This window comes from Pristiophorus japonicus, chromosome 1, assembly GCF_044704955.1.
Source record: "Pristiophorus japonicus isolate sPriJap1 chromosome 1, sPriJap1.hap1, whole genome shotgun sequence".
Taxonomy (NCBI): Eukaryota; Metazoa; Chordata; class Chondrichthyes; family Pristiophoridae; genus Pristiophorus; species Pristiophorus japonicus.
Window position 1 is genome coordinate 198,982,416 of NC_091977.1, and position 21,861 is coordinate 199,004,276.

Genomic DNA, 21,861 nt, shown 5'->3' on the forward strand with positions numbered 1-21,861 from the left:
TCTTTCGTAGCTTAGGCCATCAAAGGCTGCATCTGAGTCCCCTGCAGCAGAGCTAGTACGTGACATCGCCAACTGGCTACTGTGCTGATCTATCCATCTGCCCAAGCTCTTGGACAACGTGGACCATTTTCCATACCTCAGGAGTCTACTATCAGCAAGGACAGACATCGATGACGAGGACCAACACCGCCTCCAGTATGCCAGCACAGCCTTCGATCACCTGAGGAAGAGAGTGTTTGAAGACCAGGACCTCAAATCTGGCACCAAGCTTATGGTCTATAGGGCATTAGTGATACCTGCCCTCCTATATGGCTCAAAGACGTGGACTATATACAGTAGACACCTCAAAGCGCTGGGGAAGTACCACCAGCGTTGCCTCCGCAAGATCCTGCAAATCCACTGAGAGGATAGACACACCAACGTCAGTGTTCTCGATCAGGCCAACAACCCCAGCATCGAAGCACTGCCCACACTCGACCAGCTCCGTTGGGCAGGCCACATCATCAGCATGCCCGGCACGAGACTTCCTAAGCAAATGCTCTACCAGAACTCCTACACAGCCAGTGAACCCCAGGTGGGCAGAGGAAAGGTTTCAAGGACACCCTCAAAGCCTCCTTGATAAAGTGTGACATCCCTACCAGCACCTGCGAATCCCTGGCCCAAGACCGCCTAAAATAGATGAAGAGCATCCAGGAGGGCGCTGAGCACCTCGAGTCTTGTCACCGAGAGCATGCAGAAAACAAGCGCAGACAGCAGAAGGAGCGTGCGGCAAACCAGGCCCCCCCACCCTCCCTTTCCTTCAACCACTGTTTGCCCCATCTGTTACAGAGACTGTAATTCCCGCATTGAACTGTACAGCCACCTGAGAACTCACTTGTAGAGTGGAAGCAAGTCCTTGATTTCGAGGGACTGCCTATGATGATGACACATGCCAAGTGATTTACCATGTAAAGACCCCTTCACTAGCCTGCCCTCTAAAGTATGCATGGTGCAGTCTCTGATCTGGTGCAGTATTAAGGCCAGATGGAGTGGTGCTGCATCTTCAGAAAGTCTGCCATCCTCTTCCTGAAGTAGCAAAGCGGCATCGACATTTTCAGCATCTGAAATGAAAGGGACAAGGGTTAGCTTTTAGTTTGAGGGGAGATCAGAGATTTGAGTGGCTGGCGAAAGCAGCTAGTTTGCCATGCAGAGTGCGTAGGGTAAGATAGAAATAAGGGAAATATAGAATAAGGTCTGGAGAAACTTTGTGCGTCTTCTCCAGCATTGCCACTCACCAAAGCTATGACTCTCCTCTTGCCTGCAATGGCCAGCACGTTTTCTTCCACCGTGGACAGGATTGCAGGAGAGCTCGGCATCCTCTGGTCATGGCATCCTCCACATGTTGTCCGCAACTTTCTCCTGCAGGAACTAAGTGAGTGTGATAGTGAGATGTTTTGAGAATGTGCCTGTCATGGTAGAATAGTTCATATGTTGTGTGGAAGATGTGAGGTGTGGGGAAACAAGGGTTGCAATAATGGTGAGAGTAGGAAGTGCAGAGTGTGTGCGAAGGAGGAGAAGAAGGTGGGAGTGAAGTGTGGTGCAGTGATTGTAGGAGAGTGAAGGGAAACTGGCGAAGAGGTATTGTGAGTAGTGAGTCTGCAGTTGATGGAGGTGTGATGTGAGAGGTAAAATTCGTACCTTGACAACTCTGGTGAGGTCATTTAACTTTTTTTTTGCATTGCAGCCATGTCCTAGGAACTAAGCTCCTGACATTAATCTTCTCTGCAAATTCTTCCCACTGGTAGCAGAGGTGCTACCTGGATGGGTTTTTACCCCTAGGGAGAATCAGAATCTCCTTCCTTCTGTCTACAGCCTGAACAGAGCCTGCAAATAGGCATTAGAGAATCCTGGGGCACATCTGCAGACCTTCCAACCATTTATCTCCTTACAAATATTCCACCCTGTCTATAGCCAGAGTGCATCTCCATTATAAGAGGTGCTGGCTGAAGATTTACCCCCACCACCAAACAGGCATGCAGTCAGTAAATAGCAGTGGTCGTGCTGACTGTACGCCTGACTCATTATAATATGCAGACAGCCCCAATTTACTACAGTCCCTATGATCATGTGATCAGAGCTCCCACTCCCTGCATGCCCATTTTCAGGCACAATCGAATTTCAAGGCTGCTGGCTTTGCCACAGGACACAACAGACCTTTTGACAAATGAGCATCAGTGGCCGGGATTGTGACTGACAACCAGCTGTTTCTTCAAAATCTTTTTTGGAGATACTTCAGCATAGTTGACGATATGGCTCAGAGACGTGGACCATATACAGTTTAACAAGCATGGTCAGAATAAGTAACAATGGACTGCCATGAAATTGTGGATGCATGAATCAGTCAGAAGGATGAAACTGCAGGACTTCAAGCAGCAAACTATCCTCAGTGCCCTGGTGCAATATGGGTGGAGTCCACTTTAATTTCTGATTATATTTTAAGTTACTGCTTTAGGCATTTTGTTTTTCTCATCAGCAGCTTTCATAAAATAGCATCATGATTCAAATGGGAACACAAAAGTTTTAATTACAACTGATACAGGGTGATTGACTGACAGCTCCTCAGGTTTTAATGCGTCTTGGGAGGATATGCACAATTGGTCTTGACAGTAGCCCATCAAATGTACAGCACTGCTCTACAGAAAGCAATGTGCAACAAGGAATGTTGGGAGAAAGTTAAGCAAATATGCGGCATGTTTCAGCATCTAGTCTCAGAGATATGGCAACGGTGGTGACTCCAATTAGGACGTTAATCACATCATAGTAATTTAAAGAAAAACATTTATTTTGATTTTTAAAAAATATATAAATGTTGCCACCTTTTCCTAAGTTTAAGCCGATTAGAATAAACAATTTCAGCGTACAGCATGTTATCCTCTGTCCCAATGATCAACATGTCTATTGTGTACTCATTTTTTTTATTATCAGACAAATACTAGTCTTCGACGCAGACAGCTTAAGTTCAAATTCCAGCCCTTTACTGCTATTCCAGTGGATTTGTTTTACCTGTCCTCATCTCAGCCACTAGAAGATGTATTTTGCAGTTGCAAAATTCTCCATTTTAAGGGAAAACAGCACTGGTGGGGAACTAATGGAGGCATTTTTTCTAAACAACATGTAATATGAAAGGTATAACTCACCTGTTTCTGACTTTTATGCAATCCTGTACATGAAACAATATTTGTCTGGATTGTATTTGACCTTGCAGCGGCTGAATAATAAAGCTATTACTAATTTTAGGGTTCTGAATTTTGTTAGTAGGTACAATTGTCTTATTGTATAATAATTCATTGCATGTTGTTTGTAGGCCACTGGGTTTTAAATTATTCTTGAAAACTGTTTCTGAGTTTTGCGTGCTTATTATTCTTTCTCTTTCACTGTGTTCAGGTAGTTTGTCTGAGAGATCCTCATGGTCAGGAGACATTGCTTTTCTCTTTTTATCTGTTGATTCTTTGTTAAAATGAAAGTTGTTTTTTTCACAAGAAGAGTCACAGCAGGGACAGGTAGAGATTGTAGCAACTCTTTTCCTAGAAGATTTTCGTAGGATGATGGAACCAGCTACATTATCTGGTTGTGAAGAAGTTGTCAAACATATACCTGACGTATCAAGAATTTGCCCTTTTGCTAACTTGTCTATAGTCTTACATTTAGAAGTATCTGCTTCAGTTTCGTTCTTACCATTTGAAAACTGTAGAATAAACAAAAAAAACAAATTTATCCCAGAATTCACTTTTCTTTAACAGGTGAATAGCCTACAGAGGGAATCAGCGACTTAAATCATTCTTATCGTACCACACCGGTCAAGACTTCTTCGGATAGAAATTGCCCCGTGCCCGAAACAGGACTCTCCGATCCCACTTCGATGGTTTTTACCGCAGCTGCGGTTCAGGTCGCCTCTTGAGCGACATTCGGCTCTTTGATGTTTTTTTTTCCTTGGATCCAGAAGTCGCTCTTAATGGGGTCGATGACAACACTGGAGGGGTGGATATGTGGCGGTGGCAATACCTGAGGGTCGGAATTTGGGCGGGGGGGGGGGCGGTGTGCAGAGTGACCGCCGCGATGATGTCATCACGGCGCCGCATCACCACAGTTCTCTCCGTCACTTAAAGGGGAGAGCCTTCGCGATTTTAAAACTTCGGCCCACTGGGCCACCAGGGAGGGTTTCGGCCGGACCAGCGGCCTGGCACCCAAAAAGGGGTGGGCCAGGTTGCCTGCTGGTGGCCCGGCCGAACCAGAGGGCATAAATATCGGGCCGACATGACAGTCGGCCGACAAAAAAAACATGGTGGCAGCAGCAGTGCATCCTCCCCTTTAAGGGAAGCCGCACCACCGTTGCAGAAGGCCACAGCCTCACTGGACCGCCGGGAAAAAAACAGATTTGTGCCACTGCTGGGTGGGCCGAAAATTTTCAGAGGGGAAAGTCGCTGTCATGGGGGTAGATCAGCAGTACGCACGGTGATGATGCACTTACCACGGATTGGCAGCAGCAGAGCGGTGGGGGGGAGGGGGAGGGGTTTGGGGCACTGCCGGGAAAACTCAGGAGGGCAATTGGGCTAGCAGTGGCAATTCCATGAAAAGTCGGCAGCCACTCCACTCCGCAGCGTGGCCACCGATTTGCGGTGGTAACAAGCCTTAAGGAGAGGGACACTTTCGGCCCCCTGATTTCAATATCCTCAATGTTGCCCACTTCCATCCTTACCTTAGTCACTCCCTGCTGAAAACCTTACTTATCTTTGTCACCTCTAGATGTGACTACTCTAATACTCCTCTCCTCCCTCCATAAATTCCAACTCATCCAAGACTCAGCTGCTCATAACCTGTCCCGCTCACCCATCACCCTTGTCTTCACTGACCTACACTGTCTCCATATTGTGCAACACATTACATTTTAAATCCCCACTTTTGTGTATAAATCACTCCACAGCCTCCCCTCACTCCTGCACTGTAATCTCTTCCAGCTCTATAACCTGAATGCTCCATTCCTCTGGCTCTGGCGTTCCATACACTCTGTCCTCCCTCACCCGACCATTGGTGGCATAGCCCACAGCCCCTTAATCATATTTTTTGGAACTCTTTCCCAAACCTCTGTACCACTTCCCTGTGGTGGGACCAACAGTGCATTTCCTTAACCAATATGATTTAAGGATTCAATGAAAGAACAATGAAGAAGGAGGGTGAATTAGAGTCAAATCAGGTACAGAAAGAGAAATAAAGAGAGGAAAAGAAAGATAGGATTAAGAGAGAGAGAAAAAAAGAAACAGAAAGGAAAAGTAAGAAATACATTTAAAAATTTAAAATTTGACATTTTAAAAATCTCTAAGAATAATTTACCACCTGAAAGAATGAAACTCCACTGTTTAAATTGTTAAATTTCTGGGCCAGAGAGGGAAATTGGAACTGCATTAACTAGTATCACGTCATTAAAAAGGTGCTTGCGCTCTTAGTTACCAGATTTAACTTTCTGCGGCGATTCTAATGGGCAATTAATGTGCAAATCCAGCAAGTTCTTAAAAATAACAGGGGGGGGGCGGCGCTAAGGGCAAGGTGCCATTTGTGCAAAGCAAACAACGGCATAAATCAACCAGCAGGATCTGGACATTCGCAGTGTATCTCCGAATCCCCTGACAGGATCCTGTACCAAATCGCATGGATGGCGTCATTAACATACTAGCGGCAGTGCCAGGACCGGAAATAGAAACTTGAAGCAGCAACTTGCCACTCAACATGGGGATCTAGGGTCAAAGAAAACATGGAAAAGTTTATGGTTTTCTTGTGATCCAACGCTGGCAGGCCCAGAATGGCCCTGGAATTACTTACCATTCAATTCTTGCTTGGTGGGGTCCATACATCCCAGGATGGCATTGATATCTGCGCTCTGTCCCCAAGCTGGTGTTGGGACATAAGAGGTAGACAGAAAAAGCACCTGCTCTCTCCCCTTTCCAATTTGCTGTAGCTAAAATGAAGGGACAGAAGCCTGAAGGGGTCTGGATTCCACCCCAAATTCTGGTGCCTCCATCAACTGAACCCGAATTCTGGCTCTCGAAAGCATATTACTTCTGGGCACTGGTATTTAATACTACTCAGTATGGGGAGTGGGGTTAGCTACACTGGGGATGATATCAGGCTTTGATAGTACTGGGGGGATGGTCCTGGACTTGGCAAAATGTTGACCTGTTGAGACCAGGTTTTGCTGTGACAAACAGAATGCCATTATAAGTATTGATATAGACAGTTTCAATGTTAAATGGTGACATAAAAAAATCTAACTCAAAATCATGACAAAAGAACAATGTCTTGTGGATCTTTACCTCAATACTTGTCTGTTCCAGGAATTCAATTTTCCTTGAAGGTTGTGAGTGTGGTTCAATATCTGTTATTTGTGTGGGGTCATCATCAGCTTGTGCATCACTATCATACAGTGCAAGTACACCGGCCTTGAGTCCTAGGTTGGCTTGAGTGGTTGAAACAATTGCTGAGTTGTTATTTGGTGATGGCAATGTCTCTGTGACTGGTACAACTGATGTCATCAATGGCATCTTGTTCAGTGCTGCCAACAATTCCACAGGCAATGCATCCCTTCTTTCTGTCAATAGCTCAACTATTGTTGAACCATCACTCAATGCAACCTGAGAATCCATCAAAGGTGACATATTCATTGGTGTAAGCGAGATAGTTATAGATTCATTGCTCAGTGGTCTCAACAAATCTACTGGTAATTCACTGTCTGCTGCCTGTGACTTTGTTTTTTGTTCAACATTGCTTTGTGCCACCAAGGTCTCTTCTTGGAGTAACATAGTCCTTCGTGAAAGTGAGCCCTGCATTGGCTGTACAGCTGTTTCTGCCTCAGATGGCATTCTCTTTGATATTAATGTTTCCATCACAGACAATTCACCTTTTGAAACAGTGAAAGGTCCCAGCGGTGATGCATGTCTTGAAAATACTGATGGCATATTTGGTGATGTGCAGTCTGTTGCTGACAAAGCTTTAGTTGGTGATACCTTCCTCTCTCTTGCTGATGTGCTGGGGGTAATAACAGCACCAGTGAGCAGATTTATTTCTGGAGAGTCTTCTTCATCAGAAATTTCCTAAGAAAAATTGCACATCTTATTTTGATTGCTGACAAAGATAACCAAAGCATTCCTATACACAAGAGCTGCAAAATTCAGGGTCTAGCACTGGCTGGCAAGGCCGCTTTTGATGAGGAAATAGTGTTTGACTCGCTTCCAGCAAGTCTTGCAACTGCCGCCATTTTGGGGCGATCGGTAGCTCTGCCGTGGACAATACCTACTCCACATTTTTAGATGAGGCAGATCGTGACATCAATAAGTGTGCAACACTGATTTGATGCACGATTTGCCATTTTGGACGTTGCCGCTCCACTTAACGCCCTTTCCTAATCACGACTAGCTGACCATGTGTTTAGCAGCAGGTAGGACTCCCCAACAGCGCTATTTAAGAGATAATCAACAACTTGCAGCTAACTTGCTTTTTCAATTCTACTGGCTCTGTCTAATATTTGTGCAATTGTTTAGAGCAATCGAGAGTTGGTTAAAGTCACAAGTGAAGAAGGCCTTGCTTCTCATTTAAAGGCTTCTGCTCACACCACTTGTTCCCAGTCACGGTTGCTCTACTTACAGCCCCCCTTGTGCTTCAGTATGACAGGAAAATGGAGCAGAGGCAGCGAAGCAAAGGACAAGGTGCTTGCAGAGTGAGGAGGAGAAGGGGCAAGAGAGCTCTCAGCAGGAGGCCTTACCTATTTAGGATCTTCTGAGAACACTTCTCCTACCTGCACTTCAGCCAGCAGCAGTGTATTCGGGGGCTTCACTTCACCAAGGAGCCTCAGAGCAGGACGACGACGGCTCTCCCAGATGCCCTCAAGGTCACCATTGTCATGTATTCAACCAGCATTGTAACCCATGTATAAACTGACCTAAGTTGTACACCGTGAGAACACTGACCACTAGGTGGGAGACACTCCTAACCTGGACCTTCAGGTATAAAAGGGGAAGCTCCACCCACCTTCATCACTTGAGTGCTAAGGAATAAAGGACAGGTCACAGACTGAACTTCTCTCAAGCATGGGCCTCGTGTGCATTTATACTGTGTGGTAAGGACGTATCAATGGCGACAAGAAACTGGGATTTAAACCACGCGAGCATGGCCACTAGCAGAACAGACGAGAGGTACTGTGTTAAGGAATGGTTGGGACAGAGATTCAACATTGTTAAAGCAGCACACAGTTCTTCAGGCAGACAAGGGCAGTCAGGCATGCCCCAACATGTAGTCGAACCCAGACGGGGAGTTCGACAGAGACAATGGCAAGCTGAACAGCGATTCACGCCATTGCAAGGGACAATGCGGCCAGTAATGGGGCCATCAACACCTGTTAATGGTGCACTCAAGGACAATAACAGGGGCAGTCAGGGACGATCGACTGGCAAGGGACCTTTTGTTTCAAACCGCAATTCATGCTGGAGGCGTGGAGGCATACATTCAGCCGGAGTTTGCAGAGATGAGCAAAATACCTGCAGAAATTGCAGAAATGGACACTGGGGAAAATCGCTGGAAACTGAAGTTCAGCGAGTTCATGTGGAGCACGTATACAGTTCATACACCAGGACGCCACGGATAATGATGAAAATTCACCTCAATGGCATCCCAGTATCAATGGAGTTAGACACGGGTGCCAGCCAGTCCTGATGGGTATCAAACAGTTCGAAAGGTTGTGGGCATCCAAGGCCAGGAGGCCAAAATTATCGCCGATTGACGCACAGCTACGGACTTACACAAAGCAGATCATTCCGGTGCTAGGCAGCGCCACGGTAGTCGTGACCCACAAAGATTCGGAGAACAGGTTGCCACTCTGGATTGTCCCAGGGGACGGTCCCGCACTACTGGGGAGGAGTTGGCTTGTTGTCATGGACTGGAAATGGGGCGATGTCAATGCAATTTCCTCTGTGGAGCAAGTATCATGCTCACAAATCCTGGACAAATTTGACTCATTATTTCAACCCGGCATTTGGCACTTTCATGGGGGCCAAGGTAGTGATTCACATAAACCCGGACGCCAGGCCAGTACACCACAAGGCCAGAGCGGTGCCGTACGTGATGCGGGAAAAGATAGAAGGCGAATTGGACCACCTGTTGAGGGAAGGCATCATCTCGCCAGTCGAATTCTGTGACTGGGCGAGCCCGATTGTGCCGGTGCTCAAGGCGGATGGGTCGGTCAGGATATGTGGCGATTACAAGGCCATCAACAATCGGGTGTCACTCCAAGACCACTACCCGCTACCGAGAGCGGAGGACATCTTTGCGACGCTATCCGGTGGGAAACTTTTTTCAAAATTGGACCTGATCTCAGCTTACATGACCCAGGAGCTGGCGAGTGAGTCGAAGAAGCTGACCACCATCACGACACACAAGGGGTTGTTTGAGTACAACAGATGTCCGTTCGGGATTCGCTCGGCCGCCGCGATCTTCCAACGAAATATGGAAAGCCTCCTCAAGTCGATTCCAGGGACCGTGGTTTTTCAGGACGACATCCTCATTACGGGTTACGATACTGAAGAACACCTCCACAACCTGGAGGAGGTGCTACGCAGACTGGACCGGGTAGGTCTGCGACTGAAAAAGGCGAAGTGCGTCTTCCTAGCTCCAGAGGTAGAATTCCTGGGGATGAGGGTAGCAGCAGACGGGATCAGCCCTACTGCGTCCAAGACAAAAGTGATCCAGAGAGCACCCAGACCCCATAACACGACGGAGCTCCGTTCGTTCCTGGGGCTCCTGAACTATTTTGGTAACTTTCTTCCCAAATTGAGCGCGCTGCTCGAGCTGCTACACGTGCTCCTACGCAAAGGTCGCGAATGGGTCTGGGGGGACAGCCAGGAAAGGGCTTTTAATAGAGCACGCAATTTGTTATGTTCCAACAATCTGTTAACGCTATATGACCCATGTAAGAAACTTGTGTTAACGTGCGATGCGTCGTCCTATGGTGTCGGGTGTGTGTTGCAGCATGTCAATGCCAAGGGTCAGTTACAGCCGGTAGCTTATGCCTCCATGAGTCTGTCCCAGGCAGAAAGGGGTTACGGGATGGTAGAAAAGGAGGCGCTCGCATGTATATATGCAGTAAAGAAAATGCACCAGTACCTGTTTGGCAGGAAATTTGAGCTGGAGACAGATCACAAACCCCTAATGTCCCTTTTGGCCGATAACAAGGCCATAAATGCAAATGCATCGGCCCGCATACAGAGATGAGCACTCACGTTAGCTGCCTATGACTACACAATTCGGCACAGACCGGGCACCGAAAACTGCGCTGATGCACTCAGCAGGCTCCCACTAGCCACCACTGAGGGGGCTACCGAGCATGGTGCTGAGATGGTCATGGCTGTTGAAGCTTTCGGAAGCGAAGGCTCACCCGTGACAATAGGATTCTGGTAGTTAAACTTACCAATGGACAAATCTGCCGCAAACATGTGGAGCAAACAAAAAGGAGGTTCAGCAACCCCATAGAAGAAGCAGAGGAAGAACACGATAGAGAGTTCACTCCACCACAGGTGACCGAACACCGGAACCAAAGGGAGGAGAGCCCAGTCACTGTGGGCAGTCCGGACAGGCCTGAGGCACTGCAAACAGCAGACACTCAGGCCAGCGCCCAACAACCGGAGCCCCAATTCAGGCGCTCTACAAGGGAGCGTAAACCACCAGAGAGACTCAACCTGTGATCCCAATAAGACTTGGGGGGGGGAGGTGATGTCATGTATTCAACCAGCATTGTAACCCATGTATAAACTGACCTAAGTTGTACACCGTGAGAACACTGACCACTAGGTGGGAGACACTCCTAACCTGGACCTTCAGGTATAAAAGGGGAAGCTCCACCCACCTTCATCACTTGAGTGCTAAGGAATAAAGGACAGGTCACAGACTGACCTTCTCTCAAGCATGGGCCTCGTGTGCATTTATACTGTGTAGTAAGGACGTATTAACACACCATGGACCTCAATTATTTTGCCAAAACATCTTTCCGGTCTACGGCAGGCAACATAACATCTCCCAGTTTGCCGTCCATCACTGCATCTGGGAGATCAAAGAGGCTCTGTACTCTAGGAGAAGGGACTTTATTGTCTTCTCTGTTAACAGAGAGAAGCAGGATGAGTGTACATATGGCTTTGCCAAGACAGTGGGCATCGCCATGGTGCAGGGCACAATCAACTGCACACATGGCTTTGCGGACACCGTATACCAATCTTGAGATGTTCTGTAACCACAAAGGTTACCACGCACTTAACGTGAAGTTATCGCGTGACCACTTCCAGCACATCATGATGCCTTCATCCAGCGCCAGTCCAGTGTGCCAGCAATCTTCTAGCCACCATGTCAAACCAGAGGGGGGCTGCTCGGAGACAAAGGCTATCCACTCTACACCTGGCTGGTGACTCCCCTCTGAAACCCCACCACTTATGGCCAGCACTCATTTAATGAGAGCCATGCTGCCACGAGGAACGTCATCGATAAGACCATCGGGGTGCTCAAGCAATGGTTCTGCTGCATTGACCACTCGGAAAGAGTCCTCCAGTACTCGCCAGAGCAGGTGTCCCATTTCATGGTGGTCTGCTGCATGCTCTACAACTTGCCCATCATGAACGCACAGCCCTTGCCACCATGGGTTCCGGGATCACCACAGAATGAAGAGGAGGAAGATTAAGAAGGAGAGGAAGAGCAGGAGGACGAAGAGGAGGAGGAGAAGGAGGAGGCACGCAGCACATCCCCGTTCCAGACGGGCTCTCACTGAGCACCTCAGCAGACTCCTGTTCCAGTGAATGAAACCCCAGATCCCCGTTGTTCATCACTTCCCCATAATACATCCCTCTGCCACAGAACTTCACAGCGTCCTCCTTGGACACAAAGCTGAAATGAGAGCTTTCACAAAACACACATTCCAAACATAATTTATAAATTTAACAAATTCAAATCAAAAGAACAAAGTCAACTAATCACCCTTGTGCATGCCCTTAGTGTCTGTCATTCGTGTCTTTTCCTACTCTAATGTTCCTATGAATTGCTCCCCCAGTGGCTGCAGCATGGCGGAAGGCTGCTGACTTTCAATATGGGAGACTGAGCTGGCTGGCTGACAGGCAGCAACAATGGCACTGGTGAAGTGGCAATGGTGGATAACAATTGCTGTAATCCTGGAACCTCTGTCACTCCCCCAGGGCGGAGCTCATCGGTTGAAGCAGATTGCTGGGCTGCTGCGACAAGCTGCAAGTTCCTTTTGACACTCGCAAACCCAGCAACAATGGCAGCAGTCTGAGCTTGCAGGGCAGCAAGCTGAGACTGCTGAAGAACAGTCTGTGCTTCCAGTGCAGCACTGAGACATTGGGTCGCTTCTGTCTGTACTGCAATGGAAGCTGCGACATCGCCCATCACACCCAGTATCATCTTTGAGTCCACAAGGTTTCTCATCTGCTCATCATTTTCAGCCTGGAAATCCTGGACTCCAAGCTCTGCTCAAAATCCCGCGCCATGTTGGAGCCAGACTCCTCCATGCTCCTTGACACTGACATGAGGCTCTCTGGCAGACTTGTGATTGCACCAAGCATTTCCGTGTGCATGTCCAACATCCTTCTTCTCAAGGCAGCAGAACTCATGTACGAACACGCCCTCCGGGGAGCTGGCACCTGAGCTATTCTTGCCCTCTGGCCTGGCTGCAGTCCACTTGTGCAAGGTGACTCACTATACTATATACTACCCTCTAATGTAAGTGCCATTTTCTGAGCTGGTCCCTGGGATTGTCATAAGAACATAAGAAATAGCAGCAGGAGTCGGCCATACGGCCCCTCGAGCCTGCTCCGCCATTTAATACGATCATGGCTGATCCGATTATGGACTCAGGTCCACTTCCCTGCCCGTTCCCCATAACCCCTTAATCCCTTATCGGTTAAGAAACTGTCTATCTCTGACTTAAATTTATTCAATGTCCCAGCTTCCACAGTTCGCTGAGGCAGCGAATTCCACAGACTTACAACCCTCTGAGAAAAGAAATTCCTCCTCATCTCAGTTTTAAATGGGCGGCCCCTTATTTTAAGATTATGCCTCCTAGTTCTAGTCTCCCCTATTATTCTAAGATTATGCCCCCTGTCATGTATTCAACCAGCATTGTAACCCATTTATAATCTGACCTAAGTTGTACACTGTGTGAACAATGACCACTAGGTGCTGAACGTGTGGGAGACACTCATAACCTGGACCTTCGGATATAAAAGGGGAAGCTCCACCCACTTCCATCACTTGAGTGCTAAGGAATAAAGGACAGGTCACAGACTGACCTTCTCTCAAGCATTGGCCTCGTGTGCATTTATACTGTATAGTAAGGACGTATCAATGGCGACGAGAAACTGGGATGCGAGCATGGCCACTAGCAGAACAGATGAGAGGTACTGTGTTAAGGAATGGCTGGGACAGAGATTCAACATTGTTAAAGCAGCACACAGTTCTCCAGGCAGACAAGGGCAATCAGGCATGTCCCAACATGTAGTCGAACCCAGACGGGGAGTTCGACAGAGACAATGGCAAGCTGAACGGCGATTCACGCCATTGCAAGGGACAATGCGGCCAGTAATGGGGCCATCAACACCTGTTAATGGCGCACTCAAGGACAATCACAGGGGCAGTCAGGGACGATCGACTGGCAAGGGACCTTTTGTTTCCAACAGCAGCTCACGTTGGAGGCGTGGAGGCATACATTCAGCCAGAGTTTGCAGAGATGAGCAAAATACCTGCAGAAATTGCAGAAATGAACGCTGGGGGAAATCGCTGGAAGCTGAAGTTCAGCAAGTTCATGTGGAGCACGTATACAGTTCATACACCAGGACGCCACCGATAATGATGAAAGTGCTTCTCAATAGCATCCCAGTATCAATGGAGCTTGACACGGGGGCCAGCCAGTCCCGGATGGGTATCAAACAGTTCGAAAAGTTGTGGGCGTCCAAGGCCAGGAGGCCAAAATTAGTGCTGATTGATGCACAACTACAGACATACACAAAGGAGATCATTCCGGTGCTAGGCAGCGCCACGGTAGTCGTGACCCACAAAGATTCAGAGAACAGGTTGCCACTCTGAGTTGTCCCAGGGGACGGTCCCACACTACTGGGGAGGAGTTGGCTTGCTGTCATGAACTGGAAATGTGGCGATGTCAAAGCAATTTCCTCTGTGGAGCGAGTATCATGCTCACAGATCCTGGACAAATTTGACTCATTATTTCAACCCGGCATTGGCACTTTCATGGGGGCCAAGGTAGTGATTCACATAAACCCGGACTCCAGGCCAGTACACCACAAGGCCAGAGCGGTGCCGTACGTGATGCGGGAAAAGATAGAAGGCGAGTTGGACCGCCTGCTGAGGGAAGGCATCATTTCACCAGTCGAATTCAGTAACTGGGCGAGCCCGATTGTGCCGGTGCTCAAGGCGGATGGTGGTGATTACAAGGCCACCATCAATCAGGTGTCACTCCAAGACCAGTATTCGCTACCGAGAGCGGAGGACATCTTTGCGACGCTATCTGGTGGGAAACCTTTTTCAAAATTGGACCTGATCTCAGCTTACATGACCCAGGAGCCGGCGAGTGAGTTGAAGAAGCTGACCACCATCACGACACACAAAGGGTTGTTTTTGAGTACAACAGATGTCCGTTCGGGATTCGCTCGGCCGCCGCGATCTTCCAACGAAATATGGAAAGCCTCCTCAAGTCGATTGCAGGGACGGTGGTTTTTCAGGACGACATCCTCATCACGGGTTACGATACTGAAGAACACCTCCACAACCTGGAGGAGGTGCTACGCAGACTGGACCGGGTAGGGCTGGGACTGAAAAAGGCGAAGTGCGTCTTTCTAGCTCCAGAGGTAGAATTCCTGGGGATGAGGGTAGCAGCAGACGGGAACAGCCCTACTGCGTCCAAGACGGAAGCGATCCAGAGAGCACCCAGACCCCGTAACACGACGGAGCTGCATTCGTTCCTGGGGCTCCTGAACTATTTTGGAAACTTTCTTCCCAAATTGAGCATGCTGCTAGAGCCGCTAAACGTGCTCCTACGCAAAGGTCGCGAATGGGTCTGGGGGGGACAGCCAGGAAAGGGCTTTTAATAGAGCACGCAATTTGTTATGTTCCAACAATCTGTTAACGCTATATGACCCATGTAAGAAACTTGTGTTAACGTGCGATGCGTCGTCCTATGGTGTCGGGTGTGTGTTGCAGCATGTCAATGCCAAAGGTCAGTTACAGCCGGTAGCTTATGCCTCCAGAAGTCTGTCCCAGGCAGAAAGGGGCTACGGGATGGTAGAAAAGTAGGCGCTCGCATGTGTATATGCGGTAAAGAAAATGCACCAGTACCTGTTTGGCAGGAAATTTGAGCTGGAGACAGATCACAAACCCCTAACGTCCCTTTTGGCCAACAACAAGGCCATAAATGCAAACGCATCGGCCCGCATACAAAGGTGGGCACTCACGTTAGCCGCCTATGACTACAGAATTCGGCACAGACCGGGGACCGAAAACTGCACCAATACACTCAGCAGGCTCCTACTAGCCACCACTGAGGGGGCTACCGAGCATGCTGCTGAGATGATCATGGCTGTTGAAGCTTTCGGAAGCGAAGGCTCACCCGTGACAGCCCATCAGATTAAAGTCTGGACAAATAGAGACCCGCTATTGTCTCTAGTCAAGAAATGCATCCTAAATGGGGACTGGGCAGCCACGTACAGGGCATGCCCTGAGGAATTTAAACCATTTCACAGGCGCAGGGATGAACTCTCGATTCAGGCCGATTGCCTACTGTGGGGAAACCGCATAGCCATGCTCCAGATGGGCAGAGAGGTGTTCATCAGAGAACTCCACAATGAGCATTCGAGCATTGTCATGATGAAGGCAATTGCCAGGTCACACGTTTGGTGGCCAGGGATAGACGCAGATCTGGAACTTTGTGTTCGCGGGTGCAACATGTGTGCCCAGCTGGGCAATGCGCCCAGGGAAGCCCCCCTTAGCCCCTGGCCATGGCCCGCCAAGCCTTGGTCACGCATCCATGTGGACTACGCAGGTCCTTTCATGGGAAAAATGTTTTTGGTTGTAGTAGACGCCTACTCCAAATGGATCGAGTGTGACATTTTAAATTCAAGCACATCCTCTGCCACGGTAGAAAGTCTACGGACAATGTTCGCCGCCCACGGTCTACCGGACATCTTGGTCAGCGACAATGGCCCGTGCTTCACAAGCACTGAATTCCAGGACTTCATGGCAGGCAATGGAATTAACCATGTCAGAACGACACCGTTCAAGCCAGCCTCAAACGGCCAGGCAGAACGAGCAGTGCAGATAATCAAACAGGGGATGCTCAGAATCCAAGGGGGTTCTCTACAAAGACGCTTATCACGCCTCCTGTTGGCCTACAGATCCCGACCACACTCACTCATAGGGGTTCCACCCGGATAGCTGCTAATGAAAAGAACGCTCAAAACCCGGTTATCCCTTATACATCCCACCATGAAAGAAATTGTCGAGAGCAGGCGCCAGTCACAATATGACTATCATGACAGGAATGCGAGGGCGCGATATATTGATGTAAATTACCCTGTTTTTGTCCTCAACTACGCTGCAGGGCCAAAATGGCTTGCAGGCACTGTGATTGCCAAAGAGGGAAATAGGATTCTGGTCGTTAAACTTACCAATGCACAAATCTGCCGCAAACATGTGGATCAAACAAAAAGGAGGTTCAGCAACCCCATAGAAGAAGCAGAGGAAGAACACGATATAGAGTTCACTCCTCCACAGGACCAAACACAGGAACCAAAGGGAGGAGAGTCCAGTCACTGTGGGCAGTCCGGATAGGTCTGAGGCACCGCAAACAGTAGACACTCAGGCCAGCGCCCAACAACCGGAGCCCCAACTCAGGTGCTCTACAAAGAGAGCGCAAACCACAAGAGAGACTCAACCTGTGATCCAAATAAGACTTTGGGGGGGAGGTGATGTCATGTATTCAACCAGCATTGTAACCCATGTATAATCTGACCTAAATTGTACACTGTGCGAACAATGACCACTAGGTGGTGAACGAGTGGGAGACACTCCTAACCTGGACCTTCGGATATAAAAGGGGAAGCTCCACCCACTTCCATCACTTGAGTGCTAAGGAATAAAGGACAGGTCACAGACTGACCTTCTCTCAAGCATGGGCCTCATGTGCATTTATACTGTATAGTAAGGACGTATCACCCCCTAGTTCTAATCTCCCCGATCAGTGGAAACATCCTCTCTGCATCCACCTTGTCAAGCCCCCTCATAATCTTATACGTTTTGATAAGATCACCTTTCATTCTTCTGAATTCCAGTGAGTAGAGGCCCAACCTCCTCAACCTTTCCTCATGTCAACCCCCTCATCCCAGAATCAACCTAGTGAACCTTCTCAGAACTGCCTCCAAAGCAAGTATATTCTTTCGTAAATATGGAAACCAAAACTGTACGCAGTATTCCAGGTGTGGCCTCACCAACACCCTGTATAACTGTAGCAAGACTTCCTTACTTTTATACTCTATCCCCTTTGCAATAAAGGTCAACATTCCATTGGCCTTCCTGATCACTTACTGTACCTGCATACTAACCTTTTGTGTTTTATGCACAAGTACACCCAGGTCCCGCTATACTCAGCACTTTGCAATTTTTCTCCATTTAAATAATAACTTGCTCTTTGATTTCTTTTCTGCCGAAGTGCATGACCTCACACTTTCCAACATTATACTCCATCTGCCAAATTTTTGCCCACTCACTTAGCCTGTATGTCCTTTTGCAGATTTTTTGTGTCCTCCTCACACATTACTTTTCCTCCCATCTTTGTATCGTCAGCAAACTTGGCTACATTACACTCGGTCCTTTCTTCCAAGTCGTTAATATAGATTGTAAATAGTTGGGATCCCAGCACTTATCCCTGCGGCACCCCACTAGTTACTGATTGCCAACCCGAGAATGAACCATTTATCCCGATTCTCTGTTTTCTATTAGTTAGCCAATCCTCTATCAATGCTAATATATTACCCTCAACCCCATGAACTTTTATCTTGTGCAGTAACCTTTTTCAAAGGGAGTGACAATGCCTCTTCTTCTCCTTCAGTTTACTCCTCCATAACATCGGGGACAGGCTGTGCTGGTGGAAGTTCTTGAATATCTGAGAAAGGGTGAGGAGATTTTCAGATGAGGCATTGGTCCTGGGGGTTCAAAGATGCCAACAGATCCTCCACCCACAGTGGGGGCAGGAGGCATTTAAGGCAGAGCAGCAGAAGGTTGTGGGAGGAAATCGCTAAAGCAGTCAGTGCAACGAACATTGTCCCCAGGATCTGGATCCAATGGTGCAAAAACTTCAAAGTCCTCAGACAAATGGTCATGAGTGACTGTATCATCAAATGCCATAACATACTGCTCAATGCGTCACACTTCCATCACTCAGTTACCAACAATCTCTATCAATCACCACTCACAAACATGGCTTCACTTCATCCTCACACACATACTGCTGCAAGACTCACACCCACATCTCACACCTTGCACACACTGCAAGCAGATCACCCAAAATGGGATCCACCGCAGGACCCACTGGAAGTGGGCGGAAGCGATGCAGCCGCCAGTTTTCTTACAAAACCGGCCTTATCAGCCAGTGCTAGGGTGCTGAATTTCACAGCCATAGAATTTGGGGGAGGTTACAGAGATAGCAAGGATGATCATTTTAAATTTCAGGGATTGGGAGACTACGCAGGTAAGCAAGGATGGAGTTATGGTTGTGCAAGATTTGGTCCAGAATACAAAATGTGTAGGAGAGTTTTGAATGAGCTGAAGTTTGTGCACAGTAGATGATATGACGGCCAGGAAAGCATTGGAGTAATCCGGTCTGGAGGTGACAAAGGCATGTATAAGTGTTTCAGCACAGAGGTGGGCAAAATTACAGAGGTGGAAGGAGACAATCTTGGTGATGGAAAGGATATGGAGTCAGAAGCTCAGGTCAGGATTAAACAGGATGCCGATGTTTATTCTGGTGAATCTTTATTGAAGGTGGTTGGAAGAAATATTTTCAAACAGAGGATTATTAGAACATGGAATGCTTTGAAAAGTGGCTATTGAAGCAGAGACTACAAGGTAAGTTCACCTAGCAGGGAGCTGAACTGAAAGAGACTATGGCCGGGAAATTGGAGCCGGTCATTAAGGCCAGTTTGGAAGAAAAATGGCGACCGCCTTGCTTCCAGTGGGGAACATGGCAGTTGCCATTTTGGGCAGGTCGGCAGCACTGCCGATGCCTACACTTGCTTCACATATTTAAATGATCCAGATTGTGACGTCAATTGGCATGCAACGCTGAATTGACACACATTCTGGGATTTTGAATGTCGCCGCTCTTAATAACATCTCTCCAAACAACCCATGACAGAACATGCATGCAGCAGTACAACAGAGATGCTGCCAGAGCTTCTTAAAAGGACACACACATCTTTCAGGTAAGTTTAGATTTTTGCTTTTGGACTGGTTTCTTTTAATTTATTGGAGTAGTGGCTCGGTGCATAGTGTGTAGGGAATGCTGCTCGATGTTTGCAAGGCTTTAGCTCTTAAAGGAAGGCCTCTGAGAACACCACTTGCTCCCAGTCCTGGGGACTCTAGTTGTAGTCCCCTTTGGGCTCCACCATAACATAGTGATGGAGCAGAGGCAGCAAAGGTGATGAGCTGCTCATAAAGGGAAGAGGAGGAAGAAGCAGAAGAGGAAAAAGCAGAAGAGGAGGAAGTGGATAGAAGGAGGCAACCCAGACAGCCTCTTTCTGGCCGGAATATTCAGGATCGAATCATCCGCCTGCAGTACCAGCGACCACCAATCCAATTTCCCTTTCAACATCTGCACCACACCTTCCCTTTGTTGCTGACCACAACAGCGTCCTCTTGGCCACAATGCTGAAATAAAATCCACCACAAAACAAATTTTCCAATCCAACTTTATCCATATATGCATCAAATATTACATTTTAAAAATCATCTAATCACCCTTGTGCATTCCCTTAGCGACTGTCTTGCATGTGCCTTGCCTATCCTAAAGTTCCTATGCTATGGTACCCCAGTGGCTGCAGCATGGTTGGCGGAAAGTGCTGACTTTCAGTGGGAGAGTCTTCAGATAGCTTGCAGGATTACCTCGAAGAGCTGGTGGCTGGGAGTGTGAAATCGAGTGATGGTGTTTCTTCTTCTTCTTCACTCTCCTTTCACTCTTCTTGTAAAGTGCTTTGAGACGTCCAGTGGTTGTGAAAGACGGTATATAAATTCAAGTCTTTCTTCTTCTTGGTCAACTACTGGCTGGGCAAACTGGATTTCTTGAGTGTTTGAAATGAAGAAGGCACAAGGGTAGGGTAGTGGTGAGGGGAGGGGGATAAAGCAAGAGTTGCATGCTTACACCATGTGCAGCTTGTAAATCAGAAGAGATTGCGGAATGAGGGGGAAGTGGGATGTGAGAAAGAGGATAACATATGAGAATACCAACATTTTGAATTATTTCAGAACAGCCATGGCCCTGTCAAGAATGGCCAGCACCGTTCCCTCCAAAGGAGTGAGGTGAAGCTCGGAATGTGAGGTGTGTCTCGTATTTGGTAGAGATTGTTGGTAGCTGAGTGATGTGGGGGGGGCAGTCATTCATTGAGCAGTGTGTGCGGCTAGTGATGCAGTTGAAAGGAGACGGCTTTTAAAGATGCATTCGCTGACCTTGACCATTCATCTGAGGTCATGAAACTTCTTTGGGCACCGCTTGCAGTGACCGCCTCAGCGATCTGGTCCCATATCCTTCTTTCTGGAAGGCTTCCTGGCCCCCTCTGGGTAGAGGAACTCTCTTCCAGTGTTGACCCTCTGCACAAAGCTCGAGTACTGCGCCTCAGTACCCTTGCCCTGGCCTGTTGAACCATTTATGTTTGAGCTGAAATACTTTTTGTATTTTTCATCAGAAGCAGATAGCTCACCTTGAGGAGGTGCAGACTGCCTAGTGCTGAAGCAATTTTAAACTTGTTTATCTGCAGAAGGCAGCTGAGCTTTAAGTGCTGCAGACTACCTTCCAGATGAGCAAGCTAGCTTTAAGCAAAGCTAGCCTTGCTCCAGCAACGTGAACTTCGGTCCCCTTCTGAGCACACAGCCTGTCAGCAGCGCGTTCAGCACTAGGCTGTGCGCTACAATCTTGATAATTAACAGGCAGCACGAAGTCACGGTCACGGACATATCACGCATCGCGGTGCTCACTTTTTGCCGTTACTGAATTTTCCGGCCTATGAGTTCGAGAGTTATCACATTGTAGCACTGATTCCTTGACTCTTTGAGCATGGTTAAAATATCCTTTGTATAACTCGTGCAATATTGAAACTAAGCAATTTCCTGTAGGAATTCAGCATTACTTCCGTACTTTATAACAAGCCTTCATCAGTGCTTCCATCAACTTAACCAGTTGTATTCTAAGATATAATCGTTTGGTTCTTTTATTATGCACTGGAAGCACTAGCACATTAGTTTACTTTGCTCCATAGAGATCCAACCCTGTTTATCCTCTAATGCTCTGTGAGACCTTAGAAGTCATTTCGGTCAGCTTGAGATTGCTCTCAAGTAAGTACATGCATTTCTGGTGCTGTGCACTGAAGTTTTGACTTGGCTCTTGCACCAAATTAAAGAAACTGGTGACAAACATGATAGACTAGAAATCCCAAACCTTTGGGGTGGAATTCAAGTGTAGCTGTGGTGAAGGAATCAGAATTCGGAGCGGGACCTAGATTCACCAGGAGT

General features: G+C 47.8%; 1 protein-coding gene across 1 annotated transcript in view; it reads right to left on the bottom strand.

Annotated features, from left to right (window-relative positions):
* Positions 1-21,861, bottom strand: part of LOC139260133 (ankyrin repeat domain-containing protein 31-like) — a 294,522-nt gene that overhangs the window by 190,335 nt on the left and 82,326 nt on the right. The window contains exons 7-8 of the mRNA XM_070876378.1: positions 6,345-7,121; positions 3,177-3,724 (exon numbers count right to left, since the gene is read on the bottom strand). Of these exons, the coding sequence (XP_070732479.1) occupies positions 3,177-3,724; positions 6,345-7,121 (1,325 nt within the window). The remainder of the gene's footprint in view (positions 1-3,176; positions 3,725-6,344; positions 7,122-21,861) is intronic.